The sequence below is a fragment of the Rhinopithecus roxellana genome, chromosome 14 (assembly GCF_007565055.1).
Source record: "Rhinopithecus roxellana isolate Shanxi Qingling chromosome 14, ASM756505v1, whole genome shotgun sequence".
NCBI lineage: Eukaryota > Metazoa > Chordata > Mammalia > Primates > Cercopithecidae > Rhinopithecus > Rhinopithecus roxellana.
This window is the reverse complement of record NC_044562.1, coordinates 97,110,850-97,135,830: the sequence shown is the minus strand read 5'-3', so window position 1 is coordinate 97,135,830 and position 24,981 is coordinate 97,110,850. Positions and strand designations below refer to the sequence as shown.

At 39.3% G+C, this 24,981-nt stretch overlaps 1 protein-coding gene and 1 pseudogene across 3 annotated transcripts in view; both read right to left on the bottom strand.

Annotated features, from left to right (window-relative positions):
• Positions 1-24,981, bottom strand: part of UNC80 (unc-80 homolog, NALCN channel complex subunit) — a 232,968-nt gene that overhangs the window by 167,414 nt on the left and 40,573 nt on the right. For 2 of the 3 annotated variants that reach the window (XM_010354934.2, XM_030916516.1), the window contains exons 8-14: positions 14,865-15,126; positions 13,625-13,759; positions 11,649-11,865; positions 10,813-10,953; positions 9,497-9,765; positions 8,077-8,445; positions 2,335-2,481 (exon numbers count right to left, since the gene is read on the bottom strand). In XM_010354934.2, the coding sequence (XP_010353236.1) occupies positions 2,335-2,481; positions 8,077-8,445; positions 9,497-9,765; positions 10,813-10,953; positions 11,649-11,865; positions 13,625-13,759; positions 14,865-15,126 (1,540 nt within the window). The remainder of the gene's footprint in view (positions 1-2,334; positions 2,482-8,076; positions 8,446-9,496; positions 9,766-10,812; positions 10,954-11,648; positions 11,866-13,624; positions 13,760-14,864; positions 15,127-24,981) is intronic. The other variant, XM_010354935.2, reaches the window with a different exon arrangement.
• Positions 18,796-19,599, bottom strand: LOC104655504 (annotated as a pseudogene).

Below are 24,981 nucleotides of genomic sequence, written 5' to 3'. Positions count from 1 at the left end.
TATGTTCTAGATTTGAAATTAGGTATTTTTATTCCCAGGGAGTTTACAAGTTTCCAGATAATGAACAAACTCATTTTTTATTGCAAAATAAATGCTGCTAGCTATAAAATGAAGTTTGCAAAGCACTTAGGTAAAATATATTTTGCATGAAGAGGTATTTAATTGTCATTCCATAAAGAATTTGTGAAGATGTTTATTGTAGCATTTATAAAGCTCTTTAAAACCCTGAGTTGGCAGGCCCTGAAGTACAAATTATTCTGTGTTTTCTACAAAATACACCAAAAAAGGCATAATTTCAGATCTTCTCTTTAGAGGATATTAAAATGTTTGTATGGTCTGTATGAGTTCAGTCAGAAGTTTAAGCAAGCATAAGAATATCAGACTTCAAATACTTAAATTCTGAAAGAATATCCTGAATTTCTTCAAAAGATATAAAACTTTTAAGAAATGAATTCCTTTTCAATAATTGGGGACTACCAGCTAATGATTAGATTAATACTCTAAGATACGTTGAGGCATCATATGATGAAATTGCTGGGCACTTTGAAGAATATCGTTAGAATAACCTTCTGTTTCTTGGAAGAAAAAAGGCTAGGGAGAGGACCTTGTCTGGTAAAGGTGAGAAATATTCTTAGTATCTTAAAAGCTAAGTAGTTTCTGAAAGGCCAATGGTAGAGAAATCTGAAAATATTTAGCTTCTGGAACTGGACATTTCTCAAGGAAAATTTCCCAAATTTCTATCTTTTGGACAATGTGTTTGCTGAACATAAATAAGCAAATATAATATCAATAATGAGCATTTAACAGAATAAGATAATAGAGGAATTGTCCCATAAGTCAAATCAATTAGACAGGTAGAACACTGGCTGGATGTCCTCATAGGAAGTGTTCAGGGGAGGAAAGTATGATGAACTACGTGATAACAACAACTCCTCAAATGGCTTCTGATCCAACTCACCCTGCTTTCTGTGAATCCAGAAAGACAGATTTTGGATATCAGAGCCAGTTTATACTTCCAACTAAAGCACGACACTTTTTATTATGTTTATTTATTATGTTTTAGTGTTTCATGTCATGAAATTGGTCTTCTGCATGGAGAGTAATGTGGTTTATTTGTCTTTGAAGGCATTTATTCATACTATAATAGAATTTAAAATCAAAGATAAAAAATCATATACACATGTGCAAAGATGGGGAAGATGCCAGCTTTCTATAGCCTTATTAATTATTATTTTCCATTTTTGGCCTCAAAATCTAGATCTTGGTCAAAATTTTCAAGTTTCAAAATTTAGAAGCTAATAGTGCAAATATAACCCCCATATACACATAATAAATGAAAATAACACAACATAACATAATATAAAAGAGCAAAACAGAAAAGGATAGATAGATGCATAGATGAGAGATGATACATTAAGCAAGAAAGTCAGCATGCTAATATTGTGTGAACATTTCATGACAAAACCTAATATCAAGGAAAAACGGGCTGGCATTAGATTTTGACATGATCCTAAAACTCTGCCAAGATATACCAAAGGATTTCCAGGACTCAAATTTGCATCAAACTCTCATTTTTAAGAGAATATTTTCTTATGATTTTAATTCAAACATACATATGAAGCAACCATCCCAGCTCAGACTGTGGAAGTAGGTTATTGTTCAAATTGAAAAAGAAAATTAACAGTCAGCAGAGGCAAATAAAAATGAGCTGGAAGACCATTTCCAGTACAGAATTACGTTTGGCACACACAAATGCAGAGTTTCAGGTTTCACACAGTTGACAAGGACATGATCTCAAATATTCAGAAAGCAAGGTTCATTCTCAAATAAAGCAGCCAGAAAATGACTGGCTACTTTTACAGTCCTGTTTTGTCCCAATAAGGGCCATTTTCCATGTCTTAGGAAGGACAACAAACCAGGTCCTAAAACTTTGACCCCTTTCTCCAATATGCAATATGCTTCTACAGTACGCTGGCAGATGATTAAAAAGTCATTTGTTACAGGCCATCAAAAGCTTGCTAAATAGTGTTCATCTGCGCAAAAGTTCTTTCAAGCTGCAATTCACACATTCCAATTATATATACTTTCACTAATTGGGATTTGGTCTGCCCTAGGCAGGAAGCAGAAATGTTTTCCCAATTAAACTTTCCTAAGCCTGGGTTTTAGATATCTTGAGATATCTCATGAGAATCTCCTCACACCAAAACAGCATTAATTACCCCTACAAAATATAATATTTTTCAGGGAACACTGACCCTCATTGTCAAAGGACTCATTCTTAAACAGAAGGGAAGGAAGAGGGAGAGGAAATGGAGTCTACTTTAATTCTCTTACATTCTCTCGGAATACCTGGTGTCTCAGACGGTCTCCAGAGAGCCCTCGATGTCCTTCTCCACAACCATAGGCACATCCCAAAGACTTCACTATTTTGATGAGCATTGTTAGAGCAAGCCTATGGTTGCTTACAGGTGTACTTTCATCCTGGTACCCACGAGTAAGAAAGAAAGAAAAGTCTGTTTACTTTGTCACTGAGGTCCTTTCACTAAGATTCTATTGTATGATTAAATCAAGTTTATATGTTTTACAGGGAGCACCTGCAATTCGGAAAACAGAATTGTAATGGGCTCAACAAACACGCTCCATTTTCTAAAATTTAGCATATGATTTAAAAGAAAAAATATCTATGTATTTTGAACACCCCCTGTTGCTAGAGAATATCAGTAGAGACCTCTTTGTTAGAAGACATGCTTTTTATATCCTTGACTGCTGTCAGACAACCACCTAAAGAGAGACAGTGAAGACTATCAGTGATGAAAGCAATTAAGTTTTATTAGAAACTATCCTCATCGGTAGGCTTCTCATACACCAGGCAAGGATTACTGCCAAGTTTCTGGAACTGATCAAAGTCTGGAACTTTGAAATTTCATGGTAACTTCTGACATTTTTGAGGGCTTTTTTTTTCTAATTGTATACTTTACTGTATTATAATACACATGCACAAGCAAAGTGAGAATACACAGAACTTTATAAACACTTTCAGCTTGATTCTTCCCTTGAGGATAAATAGGAAGACTCCCTGAGACAAGTCATGAGAATTGATATCATCCTCTCTTTTGCCCAATTTAATCTTTGTTGTTAGTGGAGAACATGGCTTCCATAAAAGGAACTTCCTTGGATTATTTCCAAAGAAGTATAAGGAAGCAGTTGCCAAGGAATGATGCAGAGCCCAGTGTGGAAGAGTCACTTTCTTTAGGAAGCTGCAGCCTGTCTCAGTCCTTCTACCACATTCTATCATCAGCATGTACACCATAAACCTGGATTCCAGCACTTGGTCCTTAACTGCACGTGATGTTAGATAAGTTAACTAATCTCTTTGTGTTTTTGTTTCCTTACCTATGAATTAAGGATTCTAATAGCTGCCTTTCCTACTTCATAGGTTTACAATGCAGAGCAAATTAAATAATGGATGAGAATTGTTTTGCAAATTATAAGGGACTTTTCCATAGCCACATGATTGGGTTGACGCATAAACTTTAGAACCAGATATAAGTACTCAAACGTGCGTGTGGTATGGAAGGAATAGGGGTTTATCTATACATTAGCATGGGCTTTACTATGATAAGGTTGACTTTCTCCTTCCCTAATGTTATCCAGTTGGTCCCCCTTTTCTTATCTGTAAGCTTCTGTAGTGGAGGTGGTACTGAACTCCAGATATTCCCCTTGGCACTGCAGCATTCATTCTCTGAGCTGTTCCAAGTTCTGATGGCTGACTGCCCTCAGATGAGTGCCTCTGAAGGCCACAGCTAGAGAGCTGCCTCACCCAACATTATACTCTCTTCCTGGAGGCAGTCTACCTCTAATGACTGGACAGGGCCATAAAGGGACCCCAGATGTGTTTGCTAAAAAGGTCTCTTTGCATCACCTGGGGACTACTTAAAGAGCCATCCCAGCTTCAGAACTCTCTGTGATTAGCTTAGGCCTCTATTACAACTACACTGCAGTTCAATTTCTCCCTATGCCCCATCCTGCTTCTTCATATCTAACAGAAGTTAATCCTGTGAGGACACTCCCGTAAATTGCCCGCACACATGTCTTCATGTTGGAGTCTGTTTCCAGGGAGCCCTACTTCAGACAGCTTAGAAGGTTGCAAATAGAAGACTCAAACGTATCAACAGAACTGTATGTATATACGTTGACTATCCTTATTCAAAATGCTTAGACTAGAAATATTTTGGATTTCAGATTTTTTCAGATTTTGGAATATTTGCATATATATAATGAGATGGGAATAGGACTCAAGTCTAAACACAAAATTCATTTATGCTTCACATAGGCCTTATATACACAAGCTGAAGATAATTTTGTAAAATTTAATAATTTTGTGCATGAAATAAAGTTTTGACTGCATTTTATCTGTGACTTGTCACATGAGGTCAGGTATGGAGTTTTCTACTTGTGGCTTTATGTTGGAGCTCAAAAAGTTTCAGATCTTGGAGCATTTTAGATTTCAGATTTTTGGATTTTTAGTTTGAATTCTGATTTTAGTTTCAACATTTACTAACTATATAACCTTGGACAAACTACTTAACCTACCTGTGACTTACAAAATCGGAATCATAATATCTGTTTCATAGAGTTGTGAGAATTTGAGTCAAAACATGAAAGACACATAATAGCAAAACTAATTATTATTAATGATTAATAATAGCAAAACTAATTATTAATTAAAAATAATATTATTTTAATGAATGATATTAATATCATTTTAATATTAATATTATTTTAATAAATAACATTAATTAAAAATAATAATAAAAGTGTGGGGCACTGCTTTCCTCTGGAGCACCTTTATGCAAATTAGAAAAGGCACCCCTCTAGGTGGAGAATTAGAAGATGAGCCCTCTGAATGGATGCAATCCTTTGGTGAGTGGTTCCAAAAGCGGAGGTTGGACTGGATTTCAATCCTCACTGGCCTCCTTAGTCAAGGGACTTTGTGTACGGGGCTCTGTACAGGCTACAAAGCCTTACGCAGCAGTGCCTCAGAAAAGGTCATCCTGAGCAAGGGCTTATTTGGAAGACTGATTTACACATATTTTAAAATTATTACAAGCTCCTTTAAAAATTTTCTAGCTCTAAAAGCTCTTTGTAAATATCCATTCAGGTTTTTATTTCTTTAGACCTTCAGATGTCCTTGGGATTCAGATTGCTTTCATAGGAGACATTCAGAAAGACGTAGCAACTTACAGGCAAAAAAACTGAAGATATTAAATAACATTCCAAGCACTCAGTACAAGTTGTGGCAAATATAGAAATGGAGATTAGATCTTCCTTTCTGTCTTAATAAATTCCTATGCTTCTGTTATTATTAAGTTGCAAAATTAGATAAAACTTCTGATTCCACTGAAGATAACAGATGGGTTTGGGGCAGAACAGACCTTTGTGAATCACAAACAGAAGGCACTTGACCCACCATCAGGTTTTATTTTATAAACTATTTGTACTAAAAAGAATATTATTTTGGGAACTAACTATGAAACATATATATCTTGGTGGCTGTATTGGAGACCACATAATCTGACTTTAAAAATCCCATACTGATGAAAAGTGATAACTTTGGTCAGAATAACATCTATTACATCAAGCTATAGATTCTAGATAATATATAGGTTCTAAATAGTCAAGGTACTTGTAGGTTTTCAATAAACATGTGGTTAAAATGCCACTTGGATAAAATTTCAAAACTAATAAAGGAAAAGCACAAACGAAAACGAAACACTAATTATGAACCTCAGAGATCCTTAGCATACATACAAAACCTCATCAGTTTAGTCGGAACATCTAAGCTTTGCTGATAAAAGCTTATCAATATTTCATAATATTCTCTTTTTTTCTTTTTAATTTCCCTTGAATATTATAATGGGCAAAATACCATTTCTAATTTCTTTGTCGAGACAGAGTTGATAGGTAAAGAACGGAAATTCGGTAGAAATCTCACCAGTTTCTGTGTTAGTAAATTTGGTTCTTATAACTTGTATTTGTTTGCTAATTCCTAAGTAATTGATCACTGAATGATTCTTTAGATCTTAGCATCTCCAATCAAATCTCTTGTGATCTGTACCGTTATTTAGATAATTTTCATTTACAGTCAGATCTGAGGTTCCTCGCATTGTCCTCAGTGATGGATAAGGTGCTAAGGTATTGGGAAACTTAAAAACCAATAAAGTTTATTAGAATTGCCTTATGATTAATATGATTAAGGCAGGAGAAGAAAATCCTAAAGAAATGGTTCAACAACCAAGATTATCGGAGCAAGAATATTTGGATCAGAGTCCATGAATATTGGGAAGACAGGAGTAAACAACAAAATGAAGAAACCAGATGATAAATGCATATTAAACATGTGTCAAGTGGGACTCGAAAGAAATGAGGAAGAAATTGTGAAAGAGGAAGTAGTATTGCAACGCTTGCTCAGATGTGAAAATCTGATCGCATGTAAGAAAAATGGACAATTTATAGTTTATACAATATATATCTAGAGGGTATATATCTAGAACTCTACACAGTATAACTTCACATGTGTAAACACTTGACATGATGTGTACAGTATTTGTTAGAGATTAAAATCTCATGTTGATTTCAATTTCTGAATATCATTTTCTAGCTAAAACCACAAATTGAGATTAGTGTAAGTTATATGAATTTAAGCTGTAGTAATTTGTATTTAAAATTAAAGAAGAAAACCAATTATTGATGTTAAGAAATCATATACCAGATGTTGACAAGGCAGAGGGAATTAAATTTAGGAACAATTAATAATAGAAAGACTAAAGCCACCAGGATGTGCCACATTGAGACATGAGAGGACTGAGTGAGACTAAGAGAGTTATTCCCACTTCAAACCAACACCAACTAATCAAGCAAAATTCTTCCCTTGCTTTCTCCTTAACTGTGGTTGAAGCTGGCTGCCATAAATGTGTTACTTAAAAGAAAAAACTTTGTATTGAGGAAAAATTATACTGCTTGTTATGGGCTGAATATTTGTGCATTCACAAAATTTACATGTTGAAGCTGTAACCCCTCAAACTGATGGTATTTGAAGATGAGTCTTTGGGAGGTAATTAGGGTTAAGTGAGGTCATGATGGTGAGGCCTGGTCTAGTGGGATTGGGCCCATATAAGAAGAGACACAAGAAAGCTTTTTTTTTTTTTTTTTGAGACGGAGTCTCGCTCTGTCACCCAGGCTGGAGTGCAGTGGCCAGATCTCAGCTCACTACAAGCTCTGCCTCCCGGGTTCACGCCATTCTCCTGCCTCAGCCTCCCAAGTAGCTGGGACTACAGGCGCCGCCACCTCGCCCGGCTAGTTTTTGTATTTTTAGTAGAGACGGGGTTTCACTGTGTTAGCCAGGATGGTCTCGATCTCCTGACCTTGTGATCCGCCCGTCTCGGCCTCCCAAAGTGCTGGGATTACAGGCTTGAGCCACCGCGCCCGGCCAAGAAAGCTCTTTTGCTCTCTCTCTTTTGCTTTCTCTGTATGCACAAAGAAGAGGCCATGTGAGCACACAATAAGACAGTGGTCACCTCTAAAGCAAGAGAAGAAGCTTCAGAATAAAATTAAACCTGACAGCACTTGGACTTCCCAGCCTCCAGAACCATAAGAAAGAAATTTCTACTGTTTAAGTCACTCAGTCTATGGTATTTTGTTATGGCAGCTTGAGAAAACTAAGACATTCCTCAATTAGGTCAGAGTCTAAAAGTTTTGAGAAAGGTTATACTTGATGTCAGACTGACAATTATGGCAATATAGCATAACTGAAATGTTCTCTTGCAGAAATAACATGACTAGAGAATTAGCTCTAACACTGCTTGGATTGCAATAGATATTGGATTTAGAGTACAGTTTCATCTAACTGTTTCTACTAATGCCTACTGAGAACCTAATGAAGAGATTTCTCCACTCTCCACTTTTTTGCTCTAGTGACTAGGTGCTGTTCAGCAAGCAACAAACTGCTGGCAAGCAAGCTTTAGAAAGAAATTAGGATGACATTTCATGAGGACACATAAGGCGGTTCAGTCATACCTTCTCTTGGTTCTTCTCATTCTTCTCATAAGGGCCGCCTCCACCTCCTCCACCTCCTCCTCCATCACCTCCTCCGCCTCCTCCATCTCCACCTCCTCCTTCTTCTCCTCCACCATCTCCAGCTCCACTAACAGCAGGGCCTCCAAATCCACAGGTGGAACTTCCAGATACTCCTTTGAATTGGAAAGCTCCCTCACTTGGTCTCTTTTCCAAAGTCTCATTTTCCTTGTTTTCACTCTTCTTTCTATTCTTTTCTACACAGGGCACCACACCAAGTTGAAGCAAGCATTCCACAATGTTTAGCGCCACGTCACAGATACGAGAGCTGATGTCATGATTAAGGACAAGATAAACAGCCTTCAGAACTACCTGAGGAAGACAATATAAACACGGCATGATTAAGTTACCTGCACTCCCTCTTCCTAAAGAGATTTGGTTATTATGTTTAATCCATTTCCTTAGGCTAGTCTATGAAATTGGGTAGCAATAATTTAGACAATTGTCAAATTTTCCTATAAAAGTTGCCATGGAATCTTGTGTATTTTCTTAATAGAGAGTATAAGTCACCCAAAGTATTAAAAATATATACATCTATTATCTCATATAAACTTTCCAAAACATGCTATGATATCAACAATTAATGAGGATATTGAAGCATAGTGAGTTAATGGGAGAGTAATTATTTGTCCAAATGGAAATTTGTTCTATTGATTTTTTAAAATAAAAGTGTTTTAATCCCCTGCTTTTCATTCATTACTAATAATGGATAAAGAACAGTGATTTCCTTTTGCTTGTTCATGACTGTATCATTATTCATACTTCATTTAAAGTACAAAATATTTGCATGTTTAAATTATGTTCCTTTATTGGTTTTAATACTGTAAATTATTTGCTAAGCCAGGATTCCTAATGTGCAATAAAAATTTTGTGAAATATAATTGTAAAATATAACAACCCCTTCATTTGCTAATAACTATACTCAAGACAGACACTCTTGAGACTGCAAGCTTAAATCTTTTAAGAACTTTTATTCATTTTCTTCTGGCTACACAGGAGGTTTGTAGTCCTGTTGAAATCAAAATAAAATAAGTGAATAATTTTTTGCCCTCATTCTAGACAAAAGAGACTTATTAAACACACACATGTATGTGTATTTATACATGTATATTCAGGATTCACTAACGGTTTTGGATTATAAAAATATTCTGAGATCTGATCAAATGTAATGCAATGCTTGAAAAAAAAGTAAGGTGCACCTATGATGGTTGACACACTGGTGAATTTTTTCAATGGGTGGCTTTTTCATTTCAGGGTTTGATAATTTCTAAGAATCTATATGCCCATTTTATATAATGTTGCAAAAATGCACCAAATAATTAATATCTGTCTAACTTTGGTAAGAAAAATTCTTGCTTCTTACAGAAAGATCAAGCATTCCATTCTTGTGGACAAAGTTATTGGTCCCATCAATATGTTCTGTGTCCTCTAGGTAGCTGTAGTTTATGCAGGAGTCTGTAAGGCTTCGAGGTAGGTTAGCACATGCCAGAGGTTCATGTGGCATCTCCGGGATAGGCACCTGGTTGCAGAGTTTCCTCATGTGCTCATTGAAAAAGTCTGCGTAGCCTACGTTAAATGACGCCAAAGTGGTATTGAAGGTCGCAACTGTGATAGTGGAGATCTGAGATCGCACTAATAAAATGAAAGCAATGTCTTAGTTCTTCCTACATTAACCTACAATATCAGTTAGACATTTATACTATTACTTCAATCATGACCACAATAACAGCTGAGTTTTTGAAAATATTTAACTTATAGTCTCAAAGTTATTCTCAACTCTCATGGGACTACTGAAGCTACTAAGGCCATATGATGTGTGGAAAATATTAAAGGTTGTAGAAAAATGTGAATTATAACTAGCTTCCTTAAGGTTGAGATTAGGATTTAACTTCTGCTAACACTGACTTAGTTTAGTTGATCAGAATAGATGAATTTTACCCACTGTTAGATGATAGATCATACTGATATAAACTATTTGTTTATAGCATTTTTATCTAGTATATTAAGGAACAACAAACATGAATAATTTTTTTCTCCTTTGGCTAAAAGTAACTGAATATAAATTTGTCATGGTAACTAACAGATGTCATTGAATACTTGAAATACAGTGCAGATCAAAGAGGGACTAAATTTATGCTTCCATGAGAACATAAGAAAAAAATCAATTATTCTGTTAAAAGTACAGAATGTGAACCTGTCTTGGATTACACCCAGAGACACATGTTTGTTCCACATAAAACACACAAGAACTTATCTAAAATAGAAGCTGTCTGGAAAAAAAAAAATTGGTGGCCTTGGAAGGCAGTGACTTTCCTCCTGCTGAAGGTATACAAGCCCTTCAGAGGGATCTCATAGACGTGATTGAAGCACCGAATCTAGATGTCTTCCAAGGTCTCTTTCAGCCCTGTGGGTCTATGATCTTTTGAAAACAAATATGAATGGCTTGTCCTTGCTATCCCTCTGAGAGGTATGGTGTTTACAGTGTGGTGTTAAATAGTTCTTGCTACTAAGGATATGCTAAGAATGGCTAACAAGTAAATTACCAAGCAATACAGCACAAGAATGCCAGTTTTCAGAAAACACAGGAAGTGGACTACAATGGGAAAGTAACATGGTGTAAGGACAGAAAACAAGAAAAGAAATCTGAACTTCTGCCCGTAGGCCTCACCTCCTACCCACCTTCCTTGACGGTGTTTTCTCCATGGCTGTTGGAGGGGTCCGGCAGGTCGCTTACCAGGGTGTGATGGGAGTGGGAATGCCTGGCGCTCAGACTCTCCATCTCAGTGGCTGCATCTGAACTGCCTCGCCGGGTCAATTTCCCTGGGATGAATAAGAGCACCCCACAAGAGAGTTTTAAAATCTGAAAGGTTTTCTGCCAAGATATTGTCTTTCCCAAGGACAGCAGGGAGAGTGCGGGGCAGTTAGGAAAAGTGTGAAACACAGACAACAAAGCAAGAACTGAACTTGCCATGGGATATTCAGGGTCAGGATGATTGATGAAGCTGCCTGTGATAAAGGTCAGCCCCAATCTCAGCCAAATGTCAGAAAACATCTGTTGCGGCCCAGCTAGCTGTCAGCTCCCAACTTTAAACTGGCCTATTTAATATGCAATCCAGAAAGGAAAAAAAAAGATATATATATATATATATATATATATATCTTTGCTGCTTTTTTGAAAAAATAAAATCCAAGTTTAATAAACATCTGCTGTCTAGATTCACAATGGAAATCAATGCACAGAGCACCCTAAGACCATGTTTCTTTGTCTAGAACGATACAAGAAATAAGATTGTTACCTGTCTAATTTCACAGAACTCTTGCATAATTACTTCAATTATCTGGATTTATTTGGCTGTGAAAACACAGCATTATTTTGGTACTGGAGAACCTGCATTTGAGCCCCAAATTTCTTGGCTGAACTGTTCAAGAAAGATTCAAATTTGCCCAGGAGCCCTAGATCCAGTTCTAAATAGGCCACTTAAACTCTGCCCTATTTTGGAAGGCCTCGTGGTCACCTAAAATGGTGGTTTGCCAGCCTCCTTTCTCAATTCCTCGCCTGTCTTCTCCCAGCCCAGAGAAACTTCCAAAGGAGAATGCGCTGCGCGTGGGGGACACATCCAGGTGGTCCTCGTGAAGCAAGAAGGGCACTCCCATTCTCCGTGGCCTCCTCTTGCCTGTGTGGTGGAATGGAATGGAGCCTTTCCTCTCTCGGTCTTCTTTGCGGCTCTTGAACTACAGTGATGAAAGGTGTAGAATTAGGGACAGGGCAAAGAAAACGTTACAATCTGCTTCCCAAGGGGCTCCATGATCTGCAATAAAATATAAGAAATGTTCCAGGAAGAGGAGACCCAGAAAGTCACTGAACATCATCCAATAGAAATTGGAGAAATTTCACATTAAAAGAGTCAAAGAAACCAAGTAAAAGGTCACTTATTCCATGGGTCTTTCTCCTGGGTTGGGTTAGACTAGTGGTTTGCAAAGTGTGGTCCCTGGACCAGCAGCATCAGAATCACTTGGGAACTTATTAGAAATGCAAATTCTCAGACATATTGTATCAGACCCTCAGCAGCTGAGGTCCAGCAATGTGTGTTTTAACAGGCCTGGTAGGTAATTCTGATGCACACTAAAGTTTGCAAATCACACGGTTAGAGTCACTACTTGAACCAGCCTGTATTTTTCTGTTCCATTTTTCATGATAGTGATCCATTGTTCCAGTTAGCCAACTTTAAATGTGTGCCACTGTTCGTAATTTCTCCTCATTTTGCAGGTAAGAAATTGACCCTTAGAAATTTTAGGTAGTTTGCCCAAGATTGAGTCCAAACTCAAAAGTAGGTCTTCTAGTTAAATACTTCATATTTTTCTGCCATTACTCTGCCTCTCTTTTTTGTAAGTATATGGAGATAAACAGCAAATAATATGTGTAGACCTATGTATATGTGTATATATAGTGGTTTGCTTTCTCTTTTCCAAAACTGTTAGTTTAATAACAGAAACTAACTAATAAAGAGTCAAAGAAGATACAGACCATACATTGCCACAAACTCATTATTCCTACCAAACAAGTTCAAAACCAAGTGCAACTAAAAGTTTAGAACTGCTAGGGAAGCTTTTAAAATATAACAATTCCTTAGCCTACCTTCAGCAATTCTGGCTTAATTGGTCTGGGATTGAGCCTGAAGATTTTTTAAAGCTCCTTAAAAATTATCATATGCAGCCAGTAATGAAAACTACTTTTTCCTTTCAAATAATCAATGTTTTAAGAAAATTGATGGCCATTGTCTTTCGTTGCATCATTAACAAAGGCAGGAAACTGCTTACTTAGCAACACTTTCAGCTCATAATAGGTCAATATCGTGTTATTTGTTCTTCGTCGGCATAATTAAAGTAACAGTTTTGGAAAAGAGAAAGCAAACCACTATATATATACATATACATAGGTCTACACATATTATTTTCTGTTTATCTCAGTATACTTACAAAAAAGAGGCAGAGTAATGGCAGAAAAATATGAAGTATTTAACTAGAAGACCTACTTTTGAGTTTGGACTCAATCTTGGGCAAGCTACCTAAAATTTCTAAGGGTCAATTTCTTACCTGCAAATGAAGAGAATAAGGATGTCATTGGATTAAATGAGAACTATTTATATAAAGTGCTTGATAAAAATGAGTTGAACCATACAAATGAAAGTTACCATCAATGTTACCACAATTATTTCCACCACCACACTGCTTTACACTGCTTTATGCATATGATCAGGATTGAGCTTCACGACAACCCTGTGGAGCATTTAGAATAGGAAGTTCACTCATACACACAGAGGGACTTGCACAGGGGTATGCTGCAAGTCAGTGTTACATCTAGGAGCTGACTTCGGTTCCTAAGGTCCCTTTCCCACCCCACTCCATACCGCAGTATGATCAGAAACATCTCATGTCCCACTGACATTTTTTATTTACCAAAATATCAAAGAGCATAAGCATTTCTACTCACCTTTTTAAAAATATTCATGCCCAGGTCTGAAGAAAGATCTGGGACTGCAGACCTACGCAGATTGGTCAGTGAAACCTTGGAAAAGGCCTCAGAGCTAAGAGATTTTTCCTCCTCATTACACTTCATGGTGAGATCCTTAATAAAGGAAGACAATGATCAAGGACTTAGGACTTTACATCCAAATACTTGTCTTATTGAAATGTCACATTTTTAATAGGGATGCGCTACTGCTTTGATACCTTTGAACAATTGAACTTGTATGTCTGGACTTCTGGAATCCAAATTCTGCTAGTGAGAATATGTATTTCATATTAATTGTAATTCCTGTTTGGAGTTTTCGGCAGTGAGGTCATGTAGCCCCAGATCTAGAATGCTAAGAAAATAGAGAGAAGATGGATCTCTCTCTCTCTCTCTCTCTTTTTTTTTTTTTTTAATTAAAAAGAGTGTTTTTTTTCCATTGAATGATTCAGTAAAGCAGATATCCACCTAGGCAGAATATCTACTACTAAACAGATTGTATTTCTTTTTAACTCTGCTATTGCTCACATTTGTTTTCAGAAATATGCAGAAACAAATTTCAGACTCAGCCAATTCACATTTAAGTAAATCCAAACAACTGGGACACACTACAAGTCACATTTTTCTCTATATTTTCAACACCTGGTGTTGATGAGAAAGAGGGCAAGAACAAGTGTTCAAGCTGATAGTAGGTCATTCATTTATCAAAAAGCAATTGTCATGAAGATATCACCATATCAGTACACATTCAGTTTACTTCTCCAAACATTTATAATAAATAGCAAGACTATCAAAATGCAGTATTCCTAATGATGACATTAAGACACTAAAAAATGTTGAGTTATGCAAAAGAGGTTACATCATGTTTAGTAAAATCCTATGTCACAGATTTTATGATATTGGTAATCAACAGATTAAATGTCAGAACTCTGTTAATTACTACTTTGATTATTCATTAGACCCAATTTTCCACTATTCTAGATAAACAAAGACTTATACTAAATTAGCATGTGTAAGAGGTGCACTTCTTCAAATGATTAAGTGCTAAAGGGCAGCAAAGGGTCAAGCATGCAAGATGGAAGGGAAAAGATAATAGCAACAGTGTAACCCACCAACCAAAAAGTCAGCACTAGAGTACATAAGAGCTGGATGCACAGAGAAAAAAGGAATCCATTATGGCAAAGTTGCTGGTTTGAATGACAACGAACTGAGTTTTTCTTACTTGCGTTTTGTGGGTGTTCACTAGTGAGGGAGCTGCCGCCACCATGGAGCTACTCCTGGGTCTGGGCAGGAGAGGAATATCTGGCTCTGGAGGCTTTTCTGGCTTCTCTTCCAACATATGTCGCAGCCTTTGTAGATAGTACATCAGAGACCACTGAGTGCCTTCCTCAGACCAATGGGGCTGAAGTAGGCAGCGCAGAACAGCAACGTCAAAGTAGGTGGCATAGCGGGACCTTTGGCATGGAGGTATCACAAGAGAGGCCCTGTTCCCAATGGCAGAAAGAAGATAATTATACTGGCAATCAAGCTTTCAGAGGGGCAGCACAGCATGGCTTATAGCTCTACTTTTCTCATTTGTTTAGTTATTCATTTACTTGTTTCTTATGTGGTTTACTCTAATATCCTTCCAACTGGTCTCTCTCATTCCATTTTCACTAAACATCTCCTGAAAGTAGAGATATTGAGAGAATTTTGAAGGATGGATAGGAATTAGCCAGGCAAAGTTGAGGTTTGGGCAGGAGGGAGGATTGGCATTTCTGTCAGAGGGAACATTGCTTACAAAGGGATGAATTTTTAAAATCATGAGTTTGATTACCTAAGTAATTGGTGAGTAATCTGGGTGATGGACAATGATGAGAGGGAGAGCTATAGAAATAGATGAGGTTCAGATTACAATGCTTCCTTTATGCTAAGATCAGGTATGACTTTTACCCCGATAGAAATAGAAATGATATTTGCCTTGCCTATTTCATTGAGCTATTTTAATTTCAGTTTTGAAAATACTACGTAAAATAACTAAAGAAAAGCTACAAAATGATAAGAAACAGAAGTTTTTCTATGAAGAAAATAAATAAAATAATTTTGAGAATTCTAAAGTTATATATCCTTGCAAGAGAGCAAGACTAATTTTTTTAAAATCTCAAGTTCCTGGGATTCTATTATTCAATTTAAACACATAATATATTCACTACCTAGTGTTCAATTTAATTCTACTACAGAGTAGTTTTAAGAAATTACTCAGATTAATACATCATCCTATGTATCTTAGGTGCAACAAATTGAAAATTTGTGTCCCAAAAAATTCAGATTTAAAGGTAAGTTTAACTTCCTCACCTTGAAGAACATATGGTCTGGTGAGAAAGACAGGAAATAAATAAGAAAATATAAACTTAGAACTTCTGGGATCCAAGATGGTATCCTAAATCTAAAATCTAAACTTAAGTCCCAAGCAAAATTTCCTTCTGATTTAGGTGATGCAAAAGAGAGATGTTTGTACCCTCCCATAAACTAGCAAATGATGCTACCCAAACACAAAGTGCTCTCACAAAAGACGCAGCCACGGAGAGTGAGTAGGGATTTTCCTAAACTTCTTAGGCTCATATTTTTTTTAATTAAAAAGTCTACGGCTCACTAGTAGTTCAACAAAATAATTCCATAGGACACAGCTACTATTTTAACCTATTAACTAGAATAAAAACTATGGAGTAAGGACTTGGATGTTTGGTGAAACTTTTGTCTCACTTGATACGTTTGTTATGAGTCATTGATAAAATACATTTCTGACTGTGGGTTTCAGTAAAAAGTTCAAAAATACAAACCCAAACCATATCTGTGCCTTGCAAATTATTTTTACAGCTTTTCCACTTCCCTATTGAAGCACATACCATACTTTATTATTGTTTTTCTCTTGTTAATAGCATTGTCTGATGGGTTGAGGTGCAATTGCCTACGTACACAATGGTTTTGAATTTCAAAGCTATCTTACAATCTAATATTCTTGAATATTTTGACAAGTAGGAAATAAATATAAATTGAAGTATAAACACAAGAGTGAATTGGCAGTTATATGAAAAGAAGCCTTCTACAATCCCTAAATTCCCATACGTGCTATGCCAGAGTTTATCCTTTTTCCAGAGACCTAGAATATTCTTTGGACATCAGTTTTGTGACAACTTTTAATCTATCATAAAGTCTCATAGAATCTCCTTCCAACCACTTCTCATCAGTTCCACAGACACCACCCTAATCCTAGCCACTAACATCTCTCTCTCATCAGGCTTAATGCAATTACTTCCTACTAATCTACTAGCTTCTCCTCTTATTCCTCCACTCCCTGGCTCAAACCCTTTCAATACATTATTCAATCCCCTTAGAATAAAATGCAAGCTCCCTTACAGCAGTGAACCAGGCCTGAACAGTCTGGCTGGGTTTACCACTCCAAACTCATTCTCTGTTATGCTTGCCCTGGTGTGCCAGTTATTGATTTACTGCCTCTCAGCCCCAAATACATTTTTTGGTAAAAAGTCCTGTTTTAATATTTTCTCAAATTGTCCAGTATGCCACTTGTTTACTCCTGAGACCCTGAGTGCCACTTCTTTACTCCTGTGATCCAGTTTGAAGGAAACTAAAAACCTTTTCATTTCTACCCATTTCCTAAAAGGCTTTCACTGCTCTTCCCTTCCCCCACCCATCCTATTTCTCCTTAAAGATTCATGACACAACCCACTCCTCTCAGCCTATCATTTATACCTCAGATGATAGGATTTCTTTCCCCCCACCCCCATGCTGTAATCTTGGATTTATAAACAAAAGACAAAGTATAGGGTTGGCTGGCTACCAGCTGGGTAATTTTAGGTCCTCAAGGCTTTGTGACAATCATTTGGTTTATTATAAGAGCCTGTGAAACTGTTGTTTTCTTGACTAGGCTGCTATGGTTAAGACAGTTATTACTAGTTCAACCAAATTATTTCCTCCCCACTGGAATAGCTGGCAGTTATACTTCACCCGTTACCCTCTGCCCCACACTTTAAAGTCCCCAAATGTTTCTAGTTAGTAAAATTAGATCAGGGAGTTCCATAAATTACTTCAAATCCCTAGAGCAGTGCTCCACACAAGATGACCATGAACCACATTCATGAGAATCCTTCCTTCCAAGAAGGATACGAAGGAGGGAGGTTGTTAAAAATGCAGGCACCAGGTCTTGCCCAACTTCCTAAACCAGAATTTCAGAGGACATGGTCCTGGAATCTTTATTTTAAACAACATTCTCAGGTACTCTTTGAATACTTTTTTTAAAAAATACATAAATTGCTTTATTGGATATCAATAAACAGCACACATAACTATACAAAACATTTCCTTGATACAAAATGTGTGAAATATAAGTACCAATGCACCTTTAAAAATGTAAACATCTTCCTCCCAGGCCTACCTGTTGGGATCCCAAAATAGTTTTGGGAGATACATCGGGCAGACCAGAGCACCCCACTTAGGCCACCGACAAGTGACAACCATTACTCACAGTCCCTTTTGAGACATTGTTAAATTGCCTGGGAAACAGGTGCCAACCACGCCAAACAGGAAGCTGAAATGGCTGTCCGGGCTCAGGGCATCTCAGGCTCTAGACACGTCCTGGTGTCAGTCACCGCCTTCAAAGGCCCCGTGGCTGAAGCTGGGGGTGGATTATTGCATAGTCACACCTAGTGGAGAGTGGCCTGAGGAATCCTTCGAGGAGGGAGTGGGGAGGGTCCCCTGACTGGGGTGGATACTTCCCAGTCAGTCTGTCAGCTCTTGTCCTGTAGCTGAAACAGCTGCATCCAAACAGTTCTGAATACACAAACACATGCAGAAAAGCCAATTCAAGAATGCCCCCGAGCTGGGGCTGCCAGCTGCCCTCCCACCAGCCATCCACAGACATGGCCACGGGAAGGCCTCTTTCAGAGTCCACTGAGGGATCCAGGCAGAGGAAACAGAACCAGAAAATGGTTTTCATCAAAGTCTCGTGCGACTGATGCATCCAGAAATGGGGGCGCTCAAGAGGGAATTCTGTGGCATGAGGACATGGTGTCCTCCTTCCTTCTGAAGCTTGGGGAGGTTGTTGGTTGGCGCGGGATGGGGTGTCAGGTATGGAGAGGAAGTGGGAGCCTCTAGGGTCAGCAGGAGCCCCCTGAGCAGCCCGACTCTTGGTGCTTGTGGAGCAGGGCCATTCGGGAGAAGGTTCTAGTGCACGCCTGGCACTGATACTTCTTGATGTCCAAGTGGGTCTGGAGGTGGGCCCGCAGGTTGGAGCGGTCGGCGAAGGCACGGCTGCAGTGGGGACAGGAGAAGGGCTTCTCACCGGTGTGGGTCCGGACATGGCCCCGCAGCAGCCAGGGTCTGGAGAAGGCCTTCCCGCAGGTTCCGCAGACGAAGGGCAGCGTGTGGCTTCGGATGTGTCTCTTGAGGACACCCAGGCTGACGCATTCCTTATTGCAGTATTGGCAGTTGAAGGCTTTTTGAAACTGGGAATCTTTGGCCTCAGAGACCTGGGCCAGCTGCTTGGGCACTTGGCCCAAGCCTGGGGAGGTGGCATCGGCCTCCGCCTCCAAGGAAGAAGCTGAAGTGGAGGAGAAAGACGAAGGAGCCTGTGAGGGTGGGCTGGGGGACTGGGAGCCTTTCCCGCTGTCCTCATCTGACAGCGAGGTCAATTCTGCCACCTTGGGACTCCCCTGGGAGAGTCCCAGTTGGAGGGAGGCCCTGGAAGTTGGTTGGGCTTGGAGCGCCAGGAAAGCGTCCCAGATGAGTGCTGGCGGCGAAGCAGAGGGGTTAAGGATCTCCGAACGTGGGATGGCTGCCAGCAGGTGGGCCCGGTGGTAGGGCTGCTGGAAGGTAAACTCTGGATTAGAGTCCGGTAGTTCGCTGTAGTTAGGCTTCCGATCAGGGTCAGAGGGCCTCCTGACGAGGAAAGAGCGCGGCATGGTGGCCGAGGCACCGGGGTCGCTGAGTAGCACAGATATAGTGCAGGCGACCCACTCGCTAAGCGGAGTTTTGGAGCAATGAGCGCAGCTGCCCCGCCAAGTCCCTTAAGTACTCCAGAGGCGAGCAGGGCGGAACCTTTCCGGCCACGCCTTTTTATCACTTTCGCGCCAATTGGAGGCGCGCCTCCGCCGAAGGCCGCGCTCTGGGCCGGGCCTGGCTGGGCTCGCACCCGAGCAGCCCGTGCCCTCCTTAAATACTTTTTTTTTTTTTTCAGTGGCGCAGTCTCGGCTCACTACAACCTCCCCTTCCGGGTTCCAGCGATTCTCCTGCCTCAGTCTCCTGAGTAGCTGAGATTACAGGTGCCCGCCACCATGCCTAGCTAACTTTTGTATTTTTAGTAGAGATGAGGTTTCTCCATGTTGGCCAGGCTAGTCTCGAACTCCTGACTTCAGGTGACCCACCCGCCTCGGCCTCCCAAAGTGCTAGGATTACAGGCGTAAGGCACTGCGCCCCGCCTTGAATACTCTTAATAATCCTATAGGGAGGTGCTGTAACTGAGAAGATGTGCTGACGGTGTTGTCCCTGAGGGCAATAGATGACTAAATTGGTATCTTTCTCTATATACAGAATTTATTGACTGAAAGTAATTAACAATTGTACTGTTGAGTCCCATAAGCATTAACTATTTTCTAACAGGGCATGTTAGTTCAGCAAATGATGGGCTGCAGAACAGCAAGAATCCAACAACGTAAGGTTGTGATCAGAGAGTAGAAACGTATCCGTATCTTATGTAATCAAAATTTGTTAAGTAAAATCACATTTCAATTGCTTGATATTGAAAGATACTCCATTTGAAAATATTAATAAATTAATAAGACGTTTGGTAGCAAATATTTGAATACCTCGCTTTAAGGTGTTATTCAGTCACTAGTTTATTTGACTTAATGTGTGAGCTGTGCTGCACTTAATATTCAATAAAAAGCAAGAACTATCAATAAATATTTTTATTTCATTTAAGACAGCATTATCAGGTACGATCAAAGTATCACCATCCAATAAAAGTCATTTTAATTAACCAGCAGACTAACATGTGAGAAATACATTTTCACAAGTGGATAAAAATGACGTGAAGGAGGCCGGGCGAGGGGGCTGCTGCCTGTAATCCCAGCACTTTGGGAGGCCAAGGCAGGCAGATCACGAGGTCAGGAGATTGAGACCATCGTGGCTATCACGGTGAAACCCTGACTCTACTGAAAATACAAAAAATAGCCAGGCATGGTGGCAGGCACCTCTAGTCCCAGTTACTTGGGAGGCTGAGGCAGGAGAATGGTGTGAACCTGGGAGATGGAGCTTGCAGTGAGCTGAGATAGTGCCACTGCACTCCAGCCTGGGCAACAGAGCAAGACTCCGTCTCAAAAAAAAAAAAAAAAAAATTGACATGAGGGAAGCTTCTTAGATCATGTGATAGAAAAGTTATTTTCAACTCTAATATTCTCTGAATCTAAAAGTTATTTCCTGGAAAAAAATTTAAAATGAAAATGTTATAAAAGAATATGAACACAACTTTTCTTCTAAATGATATATGTAAAAATAATGAAGAAAAGCACATATATAAAAAGTTAATAATGTTTATAGCTACCTGATGGCTCATGGATGATTTTCACTTATTTTAAAAATATTTTATATATTTACATTTTTTTCTGTAATTGATTCTATACAAAAATTACATGCATAGAATAAACAACATATTATGACAGAAAAGAATTTCAAAACTGGCAAGAATTTCTTTAGTCTATTTTCCAAGCAACTATGGCTTTGGAAAGTCAAGTTACGGTTAATTAGGGTTGAGATCTGATAGCAGAAAGTATTGAAGGCAGATAAGCACTTGGGAAATACCAATCTATGGAAGCAAAGAACTGTCAGTCTTGACTCTATGCAGTATTTACTGAAGGATAAATTAACTCTCTGCATATAGTAATTAAAGATGAAATCTAACATTAATTTAAAAACTAGCTACCTGTTTACTTATTGTAGAGTGCAGAGAAGACTGATGTGTAGTTCATTCAAGTTCAGAGCAAAAGAGATAATGAATTGTATTTGATACAAGCAGACAGCTTTTGTTACTAGGATATTTGCATTGCTTTGTTATTAAAGTTCTCTTCTTTACTGATCAATACATGAGCTCTTCCAATAAAGACACATTAACATTTGTATTTTCTGAAAGTTCTACTTTGTGCATCGTTTCCATGGCAACCAACCACTACAGCTGGGCAGAGAGAAAAAACCTAACTCATTTTTCCAAAGTGCCGCTGATTCATGTCTAATTAACACACATGAGTGTATGTTGCTGTGGGTGACTATGCACATATATGTGTCAGAGAGTGCATATATATATATATATAGTGCTTGAGTGTAGACATATCAGAGAATAAGAAAAAAATGTTCACAAATAGTAGTCTTAAACATAGCTGGCTTTGTTTTTACTGGCAAATCAGAATGGAACCATTAACACTTGATTTTGACAGAGAAAAGAAACATCATTTACTGTCTATATGTCTATATTTCTAAATTTCTATGCTTACTATGGATGAGAAAAATTATGTAAGAAATATTAGCTAATGAATACTTTTATGACCTCAGGATTTTACACTGATCTTGGTTTTTATATGTTTGAAAGTCAGACAGAGGCATAGTGTTTGAAGTAAAAGATTACTTACTCTTATTTGAAATTAAGTTAAACTTTTTGGAATTTGTATAAAATACAATTAGTGGAGGAGGAATGCTCAAGAATCGAAGTGAAAAAAATACGTACAGAAATAGCCATAAACATTTTAATATATTAAATGATGGTGACATTATCATTATTATAGCCAGCCTCCAACATAGCGCCCAGTGATCCCTGCCTCCTGGTATTCACATTTTAGTGTGGTCCCCTCCCACACTGCACTAAAGTTAGTTGGTGTGATCCAAAGAGTGTAGCAGAAGTGATGGCATGCCATTTCAGAGATTAGGTTATAAAAGATTAGGTTATAGAAGATGAGGTTATGAAAGATTAGGTTATAAAAGCGTCCATTTTGGATGCTCCCTTTCTTTCTTGAATAATTTGTTTTGGGGAAACCAGCTTCTATGTTACGAGCAGCCCTATGGAGAGACACAGATTGTGAGGAATTATGTCCTCTGGCCAACGGCCGTCTGAGTGAGCTTGAAAGCAAAGCCTCCAAACCAGTCAAGCCTTCAGATTCTGCAGGCCTGGCCAACAGCTTGAGAGACTCTGCGCCACAATCACTCAACTAAGCTGTTTCAGCATTCATGATCCTCAGAAACTATGCAAAAAAATAAATGTCCTTTGTTTTAAACTGCTAGGATTTGGGATAATTTGTTATATAGAAATTGACAACTAATACAGATTTTGGAACCGAGATAAAACCCTAATTTTGAAAATGGTTTCTTAACAAGAAGTAAGGGGTGTACTACTGGGAAATGGAGAAGGAGAATCCTTGTTATGTATTAACAGAAAGTTGCTTAGCTGTGATGTGGAAAGTTAAAAAATAAGTGCCTAACCAACTGGGTGATCTAACAAAGGAGACTTCCAAATAAAGTGTTGAAGGTGCCTTCTAATTTCTTCTTGCTGCTTATAGTAAGTTGAGGGAGAAAAGTTATGAACTAAAGGAAGAACTGTTAAAGACTAATGAGCTGGAACTTGATTTTGAAAAATCTCAGCTTCTCCAGATGGCAAATAATGCTATAATTAAATGGCTTCCAATAAAATATCAGATATAAAGAACTTTTGGAAAAATGTGGTCTAAAGATGAAGCCAAGGGTGGGAGTTGTACAGTCGTTTCTTAAGGCTTCAGAATGATCCTAGACCATACCCAAGAATGCCGTTCCATTAGATCAAAGGCCCTCTCAGAGCTTGCAGTGAGCCAAGACCGCGCCACTGCACTCCAGCCTGGGCGACAGAGCCAGACTCCGTCTCAAAAAAAAAAAAAAAAGGGGGGGCCGGAGCAAGATGGCCGAATAGGAACAGCTCCAGTCTCCAACTCCCAGCGCGAGCGACACAGAAGACCGGTGATTTCTGCATTTTCAACTGAGGTACTGGGGTCATCTCACTAGGGAGTGCCGGACAATCGGTGCTGGTCAGCTGCTGCAGCCTGACCAGCGAGAGCTGAAGCAGGGCGAGGCATCGCCTCACCTGGAAGCGCAAGGGGGAAGGGGATCCGTTTTCCTAGCCAGGGGAACTGAGACACACAACACCTGGAAAATCGGGTAACTCCCACCCCAATACTGCGCTGTAAGCATACAGGCATTCCAGGAGAATATATCCCACACCTGGCCGGGAGGGTCCCACGCCCACGAAGCCTCCCTCACTGCTAACACAGCAGTCTGCCGCGATCTATCGGCAAGGCAGCAGCGAGGCTGGGGGAGGGGCGCCCGCCATTGCTGAGGCTTAAGTAGGTAAACAAAGCCGCTGGGAAGCTCGAACTGGGTGGAGCTCACAGCAGCTCAAGGAAGCCTGCCTGTCTCTGTAGTCTCCACCTCTGGGGACAGCGCACAGCTGAAGACCAACAGGGGAAGTAGCGGGAGCCGGTGCAGACGCGAACGACTCTGTCTGACAGCTTTGGGGAAAGCCGCGGATCTCCCAACACGGAGGTTGAGATCTGAGAACGGACAGACTGCCTGCTCAGGTGTGTCCCTGACCCCTGAGTAGCCTAGCTGGGAGAAATCCCCCACTAGGGGCAGTCTGACACCCCACACCTCACAGGGTGGAGTACACCCCTGAGAGGACACTTCCAAAGGAAGAATCAGACAGGTACACTCGCTGTTCAGCAATATTCTATCTTCGGCAACCTCTGCTGCTGATACCCAGGCAAACAGGGTCTGGAGTGGACCTCAAGCAATCTCCAACAGACCAACAGAGAGTCCTTCTGACTGTCAGAAGGAAAACTATCAAACAGGAAGGACACCTATACCAAAACCCCATCAGTACGTCACCACCATCAAAGACCAGAGACAGATAAAACCACAAAGATGGGGAAGAAGCAGGGCAGAAAAGCTGGAAATTCAAAAAATAAGAGCGCATCTCCCCCTGCAAAGGAGCGCAGCCCATCACCAGCAACGGATCAAAGCTGGTCAGAGAATGACTTGGACGAGAGGAGAGAAGAAGGCTTCAGTCCATCAAACTTATCAGAGCTAAAGGAGGAATTACGTACCCAGCGCAAAGAAACTAAAAATCTTGAAAAAAGAGTGGAAGAATTGACAGCTAGACTCATTAATGCAGAGAAGATCATAAACGAAATGACAGAGATGAAAACCATGACACGAGAAATACGTGACAAATGCACAAGCTTCAGTAACCGACTCGATCAACTGGAAGAAAGAGT